This window comes from Vigna angularis, chromosome 2 (genome assembly GCF_016808095.1).
Source record: "Vigna angularis cultivar LongXiaoDou No.4 chromosome 2, ASM1680809v1, whole genome shotgun sequence".
In the NCBI taxonomy this organism is placed as follows: domain Eukaryota; kingdom Viridiplantae; phylum Streptophyta; class Magnoliopsida; order Fabales; family Fabaceae; genus Vigna; species Vigna angularis.
In genome coordinates this window covers 48,689,022-48,701,439 of record NC_068971.1, presented here as the reverse complement: position 1 = coordinate 48,701,439, position 12,418 = coordinate 48,689,022, and the positions used below count along the sequence as shown (strand labels likewise).

General features: G+C 28.4%; 1 protein-coding gene across 3 annotated transcripts; it reads left to right on the top strand.

Annotated features, from left to right (window-relative positions):
• Positions 1-8,134: 8,134 nt before the first annotated feature.
• LOC108326896 (probable polygalacturonase) lies at positions 8,135-11,657 on the top strand. Of its 3 annotated transcripts, none has more exons than XM_017560495.2 (7): positions 8,135-8,502; positions 8,984-9,298; positions 9,653-9,773; positions 9,852-10,026; positions 10,171-10,241; positions 10,543-11,217; positions 11,319-11,657. In XM_017560495.2, the coding sequence occupies exons 1-7, from the start codon at positions 8,485-8,487 to the stop codon at positions 11,339-11,341; spliced, it is 1,398 nt and encodes a 465-aa protein (XP_017415984.1). In that variant the 5' UTR covers positions 8,135-8,484; the 3' UTR covers positions 11,342-11,657. The 3 variants fall into 3 exon arrangements, with proteins under 3 accessions (XP_017415984.1, XP_017415985.1, XP_017415983.1); XM_017560496.2 differs by having other exon boundaries at positions 8,136-8,502; positions 11,322-11,657; XM_017560494.2 differs by having other exon boundaries at positions 8,137-8,502; positions 10,543-11,657.
• The last annotated feature ends 761 nt before the right edge of the window (positions 11,658-12,418 follow it).

The following is a 12,418-nucleotide window of genomic DNA, read 5'->3' as shown; positions in this document are numbered from 1 at the left end:
ACAATAATGTGACTTAATCAATTGTATTTATACAGTTTTTTTACATAAATTTTATCAATTATTTAATTTCATTTCTTACATCATGATATAATCCTGTTAAATGGCTTGAACATAAATCTAACAGAAAATTTTATAAAATGAAATTGTACTAAATAAATATAAAAGTACCTCTACAAACATATCTGTAAATAGACCAACATATTCGGTGGTTGTTCTGTGTCCGTCATACATTGCATGTGGTTTGGTAGGGTTCTCTGCGGGTTTAAATAAAAATATTAAAAACATCTGAAAAAAAAAACTACAAAACTATATATAAAAAAATAACTCACCTATTCAAACATGAAAATGGTTTCAACTATCTTAATTATGTTCCCAAAAACATTTAATATATTTTCTTCTTAAAATGTTGTGCTGGTTAAAATAGGTTGATACATTAACTCCAAACCAAATGACTTTGACCAATATTCATACGAGCTCATATTCCAATTGGTTTCAATCTGCACAGAATGTAAATAAAAAACCACAGTTCACAAATCATAACACATATTCCACAAGGAATTAACTGAAAAGCATCATTGTATTTTTCTGCTTTTATCACGAAAACCGAACAAATGAATATAGTCAGAGTGAAGAACATGCAGCTTAAATCCAATGTCTGCAATATTGAACACAGCAAGAAGTTTTCTTTTAATGTGGATGAAACCTCTTTATTATTTGTGTCAAACATCAAGGACATTTCTTTATACATCTAAACACAGCAGATTATTTGTCAGGCATCTTGGGTTACAGTCAGAAGCTGAAAGTAGAGAAAGCCAACTTAACTTTGGATATAAATAATTAATGTCTCTTCAAGACTGAATAAAAACACCGGAACAAGACATTTATTACTTCTGTTATGCAACAGTGGTTGCATATGTTATGTGCTTGATGTTTTCCTAACTTGGTCCTCCTCACAGACCAAAAATAAATGCAGTCTATGAAAATTATCTGTACTTGTATATGCAGTATTCAAATTTGAATGGCGATTACGGCTAGCAAAGAGCAAAGAGTAAAATCAATAACTAGCTTTGTACATAATTAATAAAGTGTATACATTTATTAGAAATCTCTACAAAAGTTGATTGATTGTGTATTGCATGAATCCTGATTGTCACTGAAAACTTTAACAGTTAGCTGACGAAAGCTGCATGTAGAACATTGAACTAAACAGACTGATACGTGGATTTTTCTGTGGTATATATCAATATGGTGGTAGTGAGTATTTTTTTTTTTTACACTTAAACTAAGAATTAAAAAAAGAGAGAGAAATGTGATGTAATTAATTATTAATGTAAAGTAAAACATTATTCTATAATAATATTGTATATTTTAACTCTTATATAAGAAGTGAAATTTATAATATTATGACTATAAATAATAAAAATTATGGTTAAATATAATTTTATCAAAGTAAAAATTAGAATTAGTTTATTTTCAAAATTTTTTTAGTCAAATTTAATTTTTCAATTTTAAAAATATATGGATTTACTTTTTTTAATTAACTTTTTTAAGTTTATTTAACTTTAAAATGTATTTTTTTAACTAATATAGAAAAAAAACGTGCTAAACAAACAATTCAAATACAATATAAGATATATTTAAAATATAAAATAAACTTAACAAAATTTAATTAAAAAAACTAAATTTATACATTTATAAAATTAGAAACTAAATTAAATTAAAATTAAAAAAAATCTAATTATCACAAAAAAAAGTTAAAAGTTAAGAAATAAAAATATACTTCTTTAAAATTGGCAAAAAGTGGAAGAGCTTTTTTTTTTTTATTTCATTGGATCTTAATTTTTGTACTTCATTAACTCTTCATTCTAGAAATAGATTTGTAGGTATTTTGCATGTATGAAGAAATTATTTTAGAATCAACCCTCCAAAAAAACTAATAAGAATGAAAAGAAAATTCATTGAGGAGCAGTTAAATTTTGTATGAGTAGTAATTAATGTGTGAGAGTGAACATTTATTTTCATCTGAATTTTGGTTGAGGCTGTTCTCACCCCTTGTGGAAGTGACAGAAAAATGTGGTTAAATTTAAAAACATTTTATTTTTTATCAAATCATTGTATCTCAACATTCAAGCATTTTCTAGTTTTCATTCTCCAACTACAATTTCTTCTAGTAAGAATGTACCATGTTCATGGTTTTTTAGATTTAAATTATGAAAAGTAAAATACCATGAATGCTATATAACACTAGATTAACGAATGAAAATATAATCTTCTTCCTCTTTGATCAACTAATTATTAATCAAGGTTAATAAATAATCTACTAACTAACTATTATTGTAAATCATTAGGTGGTTCACCAGACTTGAATTATTTATCTATAGGTTCATTCATAAATAAAAATAAAGTTAGATATATCAGTATATAAAAAACTTGAAAAAAATAAGAGAACTACATGTGGTATTTTATATTAGCATGATTAGGGTTACTATGGATTATTCTTAAATAATATAATTAATATTAATAAATATTATTTGATAATTATTATATTTAATTGTACAATATAAGAAATATTCTTATTATTTAATTGTCATTAATAAAAAATAAAAATTGTGACTTAATCGTGATAAAAATTTATTTAATTTTGCTGAAGTGATTATCTCGTCTTTTAGCAATGTATAGATATAATAACCAAGAAAAAAAATCAAAATTATCCAAATCAATATCTTCCATCTTAATCTATTTCAAACATTAAATAAAAAATAATGTTTTAAAATATATAAGAAAATATCAAAACTATATTTTTTATTGTACTCTAAAATATATATGATGACAACTATAAATATTATGTAATTCAAAATGAAATTTATTTTAATAATTCTATTTTATTTCTGATAAAGATTTTATTTAATTTTAGCAAAATCAATTTACTTCATTTTTAAATTATATTATTTCATTTTTCACTAATCAATTTTTTTAATGTATAAATAAAAATTCTTTACCAATGTGAACATACATGTGCATCTTAACAAATCAATTTATAAATTAGTACATTTTAAAAAATTAACTTATAAATTGTAGTTATATTTTGGGTTTACTTAAAAATATTTTAGATGATTATTTTTTTCATATTTGATTTAGATGATGAAATAAAAAACATTTTATATCACTAACATATTATAATGTATTTAAATCTCATAATTAATATCTTATAATAAATATTTTAAATAAGTTTTCTAATATAATATAGAGTATATATACTCGTAAGTTAATTTGTAAGATTTTTATTAGATAAATTAATGAAATCACTTATGTGAGATTTAAATATATATATATATATATATATATATATATATATATATATATATATATATATATATATATATATATATATATATATATATATATATCAAGACAATTTTATATTTATATATCAAGACAATTTTATATTTATTGATACCTTAAAATTATTACAAAAACTTTTTTTTTTAATTTTGAAATTTCAAAAAATATTATAAAAAATCTTTAAATTTTACATGATCAAGGTTAAATTAACAGTTTCTAATTTAGTAATTTTTTCAAAATTTAAATTTCAAAACTATTATGATTTTTCTTTAGAAGTTGAGATAAAATAGTTTAGCTGAGTTATACTCAATTCTTCTAAAAGCATATTATAAATGCTGTAAACTATAAATAGTTAGGTTTAGATTATATATTTCAAATTTAATAATTTACATTAATTAAAATAATAAAAATAACTTATTGAAAGTTTAACTTGAATATTATTTTATACAAGGTTAGTTGGGGTTAAATAGTTAAATTAAAATTAATAATTTAAAAGAATTTCTTTAATACTTTTAATTTTAATTACTATTAATTAATTTATGTAATCATGATTTATAACTCAAATATTTAGTTTAACTATAAATTTATTTATATATAATTTTTTAAAATTTTATATATGTAAAAGAATCATTTTATTCGTCACACGTAATAGTTATCAGAAATTTTGTAATTCAACGAAAGATATAAGTCATCTATAGATATGGATCATCTGTACCTCTGTGACCTGATATGATATTTCCTTAAGAAAATACTATTTTCATACGACAAGGTTTCTGTACTATACGACAACAATTTCCCCTTATATACGACAAGATTTTACCTTTGCTTTATTAGATCATTTGTGAAGTGTGGTATTGTGCATCAGAAAAGCTACCTGTGATTCTGTAACATCTTCAGAAGTGAGAAAAAAATTAATATGTCTTTGGATTCAAGTATCTCATTGAATTTTTTATTAATAATTAGTATAATAAAAGTAATTAAGACTAATAAATTAATTAGCACATTCATAATTAACTAACAATTTTTTATAGTCATATTTATAATTTTTTGTAAATAATTATGGTATGTAAATGAACATTCATAGTTATAGAGACTCATTCCTTCATCAACAAAATTAGAACAAAAAAGTTTTAATTAAAAAAATGTAAATATAATATCACACTGCTAAATATTTATTTATTAGAACTAATTAGTATATGCTAACTCTTTTTTATATAATTACTTAGATAAGTTAGAAGTCATCTCTATGTTATATTATAGTTTTCTTACAGAATTGTTTGATACTTAGTGACTTGTATGCTAATTTAGTGTATAAGAGTTTTTGTTTGATATAGTATTTATTCAAAATTTAAAAAAAAATGAATGTTCTTTTCACTTATATTTATTTTCTTATAAAATTTTAAAAAGAGTATTTATTATCTTCTGAACCATTTGTCGTTCATTGTAAAAATACGACAACAATTAAGTTAAAATACACCGCTTCGATAACAATTAGGTTACAATACGCCACTTCGTGATGTAACCTTACAATGATAATAATACAATACATTGTTATATCATTGGATGACTCAAAAGGTATCACACAGATAAATTAACCTAATAAAAATGTTTGTTTGATACCTTATGCAGAAATATTAAAATAATAAAATTTAACACGGGTGGATAAAAACATGAAAATAATCAAACTAAACATTTAAATGATAAAAGTCATAGATTAATAAAAAGAGGGAAAAAATCATTTAATCAAATTTAAATTATGTTTAAGTGGATTATTGAAATAATTTAACTATTTTTTGGGATCTTACTTAAGTTTAAATTTTATATTTTAAACAAATTTTAGACATTAAATTGTCTAGGTTGTTTTTAAAGCACAAATTTGAATAAGTTGACATGGTTTATTGTAATCCTTACTTATTATAATCGTAAGTCCTATTCATATTCTATCATGATTTGAATATATCTAATTATATATGTTGCAAAAACTCAGGCATTGGATTTCAGACATGATTGTAATATGTCGGGTTTTGGTTAATTTTGTCATTAATAAGAGTAACAACACATGTAAAGTGTATCTCATTCAAATCTTAAGTAACAACTTACGCAAAGCACAAACACTATACTAAGACTAATGATGTTACACAAAACATGTTGAGTACTAGTGTATTTTTTTTTCTTTACAAAATACATAGAACCACAATCAGCTTTATACGGGGAAGGTAGGTTCATGCAAATAATATTAAATACATTAGTTATGCTACCATGCAACAAGTGTAATATTGTTCAATTTTACATTCTGAGTTTAGCATATAAAAGATAAATTAACTCCCCTGTTATTCAAAAATCTATTATATTGTATCCACAATTTACTTAATTTTAAAGAATTAAATATTAGAAACAATATATTACTTAAAAGATTATTCCCAATAAAAGAATTATTTTTGGTTAATTTTTCAACTATATAAAATCTTATATTAATAATGAGACTGTGACTTTGTCGTCATTTAATTATATTGTTATCAGACAAAGGAATAAGAAGTATTTTTAAGTATAACTAGCATCTTCATCATATATCATACATTAAACAATAAAGATCAGGCCAATTATAAAATAGTTTTCTAACAACAATAACCTAATGCACAAGTTGGCATTATGATAATTGTCTTCTAACATTAAAAACTATTTTAGTCAACTGTCTAGAAAATGTTAACATTTAATTAATGGAAAATAAGATGTAAAGGAACACTTTATTGTCATTCAGTGAGAGGTGTTTCTTTCAAGACTAACCTCTAATCAGTGAGAGTTTTACATTGAATGAATGTATGTTTGTGAATTCTTTGATCAGTTATTTATTATCATTATTATTAGTACGTAACTGTTTGCTTCTTGTGTGTGGAATATCATGTCAATTTAGGGTTTGATTTATTTAGCATAGGATACCTGACTTTGGAAACCTTAACTTTTCACATGCCAGAGGGTGAAAACTTAGGTCTTTGTGTCTCTGATATTGTCTGTTCTAGGACCCTGTCTCCTTTTTAGACATATATATTTTTAATACATTCATCAATATGTATAGTTGGTTGAAGAAATAATCCACTGTCAAATTTTCTTTATTTTTTTTTACCTTTTTAAGATTATTTATTTGGAGGAAGAAGGTCAAGATTAGTTGTTACCTTGTGTGAAGCTCAAAGTTGTATCACAAACTAAATAATTAAATAAATGAGAAGTAAATAAATAAATAAATAAATGAGAAGATGAGATGCATCCTATCACTAGACAACAGCTCTAATGAATTTGTTTGTTTCGGAAGGAAATTTTTTTGCATATCCTTCTCTTTTCTCAAGTTGCTCAACAAACGACGAATCCATTTCGGTCCAATCATGTTATAAAGTTCAATTTTTACTTTAATAATTTTATTTTAAAAATTGACACTTTTATTGGAATAATTATTTATTTTATACTTTCAACTAATAACAATTACATGTATCATAAATTAAAACATATGATTTGAAAGAGTGTAACTCTCTTCCAGAAGTGTTTATGTATTTTTTTACCTTAGTCTATTATGGCTGCCTGTATAGGACAGTATTATAATTTTTTTTATGTAAGATTTTAGCTTAGAATTAGAACCTTCTGATTGATGTATTAGAAGTATTAATCAGAGGTTGCATGATGATGACTGAAGGAAAAATTGGCAGTGATATTACTTTCAATCATTTTAGTTTTTTTTATCATATTATAAATAAAAAATGGACTTTAATATAACATCATTAATTTGAAAATTGAAATAGTAGTTTTTTTTTTCATTAACCTTGTAAAATATATTAACCTTGAAGATGGGATTTACTTGAAATTTGAATTAAATATAATTTGTATATTTTATTATAAAGTCCAATTACATAAAAAGAGAAAAAGAAAGCAGAATCTAAAGAAATAGTATTACATAAAGATGGTTGCAAAATAAATAGATAGACATGTTTGTTGAATATAGGCTGTACAGAAAATAATGGATTAGAAAGTGACACAGGTGATTGTTAATTATCCTAAATTAAAATTACTGCATTCACTCACTCGTTCATGAATGGAGATGCCTAAGAAAGAAGAAATAGACGAAATCCCTCATTTGTACGAACACAATTCAGAAAATCAGCCAGTATTGGATCTGTTTTGTATTATTACCATTATTACTAATTATTATTATTTTTATTTTGGTGAAATTAATATGTATGATTATGCTACAAGGTTTGTGGTTCCATGACATTGACAGCAGAAACACTTCCCCATGCTCAAATACACACTGGTTTTGCTTTTTAAGGTTAAAAATTTGTCCCCTCCCATTTTTCCTTTCCTTTGCTTTCATCCTTCAGGTACACATTTTACCATCAGCCTTCATTTTTTTGTCACAAAATCACAAACTTGGAAAAGATAGAATAACTAAATTAACCACTTTTTAGTGTTTTATACTTATTATTATTGTGTTGACTGGTACAAAAAACAGAGAACAGAAGAAATGATTAGCAGTATGAAGTGGTTAAAGGTAAAACATAGTAAATATGATTAAAAATGTTGACCGGAGTTTAGGAAATTGGGGTTGAGTTGTCACGAGCTACACACAGTGAGGGAAGTGGAACAGTAAAGTGAAGCTAGAAGACTACATGCAAAGCTAAATTATGAGGAAAGCTGTTACCTTAGCAGTTGGCGCTGTCTGAAGTTGTCTGTGTCTGTGTGTATTGCAAGTCACTGTCTCAGCTTTAGAAATAGAACCGGTTACTTGCAATACAAAAGCAAAATAAGATACCACTCCTGTGATATGAGTTCATCACCATTTGAGTTTCTCTTTCTTCCCCCTTCTGGAGAGAGAGTTTGGAGGACTTGAAGAAGCGTAGGGTGGGGGGGTCCTACTGCTTATTGTTTGGAGGGCAGTAACAGTCCCTGTCAATGATTTTTACTTGGGTGGTGACTCTCATTTCAATGACCCACCCAATCAATATCACACTTGCTTATTGCTGGGGTGGGGATTTTAATCAATGAACCAAACCTCCTCCTCTTCACATTTTCTCATTTCACCCTTTCTTTTCTCTCTCGGTCTTTTTCATCACTCCCAGTTACACTTCGAACATAAAGGGAAACCTGGATCTCACTAATATGAGCACACCTTCAACAGTAAGTTCTCTATCATTACTTCTTTCCACACTTCCCCATCTCACTTTCATCTCCTCCCTAACTTAATACTGGATGGAGTAAGATCTACAGCTCAAATCTTTTTCAGACACACTGCTTTGATCATCCACTGTTCATCTTGTTTTTATACTTTCTGCCACTACGCCACTGGAAAGCTTGGCGGTCATTGATTTTTCACTTTTGCTTGCTCTTTCGGTATTTAATTTAAATTTGCGCTATTAACTGTGGAGAAAATGTAGCTGATGATCGGAGGATATTTTCAACTCCTCTAAGTTCAATTATGTGTTGCTGTTTCTAGATCCTACCCGAATTTCATAATTGTTTTGGTCTTCTCAGTTAAGGCTGAAGAAGCATGTGAATTGCTGCTGTTGTTAATGGTTTTAATAAAATTGATGAAATGGGAAAGTTTCTCGCATTCTCACTGGTAGCACTTGGTAACTGATGGTGAATGTTTCTCTTGCAGCACGTGGAAGTGCTTCTGGTACTTGCATTGCTCAGTTGCAGCCCGGGAATAGTATGGAGCAACACACTTTGCCAGCAGACAAACGACGAAGTTCGACCTCACAGCGTCAGCATCACCGAATTTGGTGCAGTTGGTGATGGAGTCACTCTCAACACAAAAGCATTTCAAAATGCCATCTTCTACCTGAATTCCTTTGCTGACAAAGGTGGAGCCAAGCTTTTTGTTCCGGCTGGTAGGTGGCTAACCGGTAGTTTTGATCTCATCAGTCATCTGACTTTGTGGTTGGACAAGGATGCAGTAATTCTCGGATCAACGGTAAGCCACTCTCTGTAAATGATGCAAGACAAAAAAGGAAGTTTAACTTAACTGCTTAGCTGGCTTGCCTCAGTTTTTTTTTTTTTTTTTTCCAAAGCATAAGATCCCTTTGAGCACAGTTTTCTTATTCTTACTTGGCAGTGGTGTGGTCTAGTAATTAATTTTCCATACAATGCAGGGCTTGTATTTTAACTTGTAAAAAATTCGGCTTTTGTTGAATTTTAAACTCCGGGTTGGAGTCCTACAAACTTGATGCTGTAATGTTTTCAGACATTCAACGATAAACTTGTCTATAACTCATATATAAAGTGATTTGTAGTTCCAATTTTCACATGCATGTCCCATTTGTTACAGAACCCTGAAGATTGGCCAGTTGTTGATCCTCTACCGTCGTATGGAAGAGGAAGAGAGTTACCAGGCAGAAGGCATAAAAGCCTCGTTTATGGGCGCAATTTGACTGATGTGATCATAACAGGTTAGTAGCATTCAACACAATTATTATAGTCTGAATACATAAATTGGTAATGTTGATATTGTCAGTGTATCAATGAAGGTAATAATGGAACTATCGATGGTCAAGGGAGTATCTGGTGGAGCATGTTTAGGAACAAAACTCTGGATTATACACGTCCCCATTTGATAGAATTGATGAACTCAACAGGGGTCCTCATTTCAAATTTAACCTTGTTGAATTCTCCATTTTGGACAGTCCATCCTGTGTATTGCAGGTTTGTCCTCCACTGAAGGATTGAGTTTGTATCTTATTCCTCGTTTTCCATAGTTCAAGTACTTTCATTGCATATTTAAAACTGCGCAATAGTGGAGCTTTCATGATTAGGGGCAGATTTGAGACTGTTTTTCTGGATGAACAGCCATGTTACAGTTCAGAAAGTGGCGATCTTTGCTCCTCTTGATTCTCCAAATACCGATGGGATTGATCCGGGTAAACTTTCTCCTTTAGTCTGGCATGCTATACTATTCTCTAATTGACTATTAGCAAATCTTCTACTTTAATTTTTATAAAAATATCCATTGTTTGACGCTGTCTTGGTGTGGTATCAAGCTTTTGTCATAAAATGTTTCGTAGAAATACTCACTTGAGCTTAAATGAAGGCATAATATCTAAATTTATATGCAATTGTACATCATACCTATAAACAATGCTTACATCCTCCCAAGTCACAATTATTTCCTTTTAGAAGATTTAGTAGATTCTCACAGACATACCTTTAAAATGTGTCCAGATTCTTCTGACAACGTTTGCATTGAGGACTGTTACATAAGCACTGGTGATGATCTGATTGCAATCAAGAGCGGGTGGGATGAGTATGGCATTGCATACGGTCGTCCGTGCACAAACATTGTCATCCACAGGCTTGTTGGTAAAACTCAAACGAGTGCAGGGATTGCAATAGGAAGTGAGATGTCTGGTGGTGTATCTGAAGTTCATGTAGAAGATGTTCAATTCTACGATTCAAATACTGCAATCAGAATAAAGACTTCTCCTGGAAGGGGTGGTTATGTCAGAAACATCTATGTCTCAAATGTGACCTTGATTAATGTAGATATTGCTATTAGGTTCACTGGTTTATATGGGGAACATCCAAATGATGCTTATGATCCAAATGCTCTGCCTGTAATAGAAAAGATTACAATCAAGGATGTGGTGGGAGAGAATATAAAAACTGCAGGTCTTATAGAGGGTATAGAAGGTGACAATTTTGTCAACGTTTGCCTATCAAACATTGTCCTTAATGTGAGCTCAAACTATCCATGGAACTGCTCCTATGTTAAAGGATATTCCGACTTGGTTCTGCCAGAAGCTTGTGAGCCTCTCAAAGAAAGGATTTTCCCTGAGCATTGTTCAGATTGTTACTATATGTCAAATCAAATTCAGAGTTCGAAAGGCCAAAATAGAGGTGCTTGGTTTATGTCTTGGTAAATTGTGGAGTTTATAGCAGCAATATTGTGCTACTAAAGCTCACTTTATAGCTGAAATTTGATTGGTGCATTTTTTCAGCAGGGCAAAGAAACTTCAGGTGACATAAGAGGTTGTGTAGAGTTGCCGAACTGTGATTTTGCATCTTGAGAAAGTTACCGAGAAATGATTGCGTTGTGTAGCTTGTGTGCAGTGACAAATAATTGAGTGGTTTATCAGAAATAGGAAGTTGGATGATTTCATCATGTCATGCTTTCTCTAGCTATGGCTTTGGAAAGAAAATTACAAAGTTTTGTGTTTCAGTTTATTCTAAGGGAAAGAGTGTTTTTTGCTGTTGATAGAAGTGAGATATGGTTACTCTGACATAGTTCCCTTTTGCCAAAAAATTGATCCCACTTAGGAGATTTTGCAGTTGTACTAGACAGGTGTTTGGTAGTTTTACATCTCTTTTGTTTGAATAAGGAATCCAATAAATAAACTTCCTACTAAGGTAAATTTACTCAATTAAATCCATCTCCTTCTGCACTCACATGAACAATGTTATTATTTCTTGGTTTACTTTCATTTCTCTTTTAGGCTGCTACATAATAATCTCCAGATTGTACCTGGAAAGAAAAATAAGAACGTCAAAGTGCAGATACAATAAAAAACGAGTTTTGTTTTTCCTCTGGAAAATAAAGCAAAAACATGGGTAATAAGATGAGACCTTTGCCTATCAACTTATGGTAGAGGTATAAAGCTCAAGCTCACAAGTAATAGCCTTTACTAAGGAAATACTAAGATGGTCTTAATAGGAAAATACAATTTTTTCGCATGATTAGGCTTAAATGTCTAAATAAAGAATAACATGTCCTTTTAACAATCTTCCTACAAGCTTATAAGATCAAATCGAAAAGAAAAACATTTAATGTCTTAAAAATATCAAACATATTAAATACTTAGAATACAAAAGGAGAGGATTACCATGAAGGTATTATAGAAGGATTTAGAATTATTGTTAAATATACTAATTATATCCATTATTTACCGATTATATAAAAATAAGGAAAGTGAAATTTGAACTTTGATAAAGTTATTGTCAGTTAAAAAATATTGGCTTTCAAAATTATTTTAATGCAAAAATATTTTTAAGCTGATCCCACATTAGACATGCATTCATTAATAATATGGTTAATAATTAT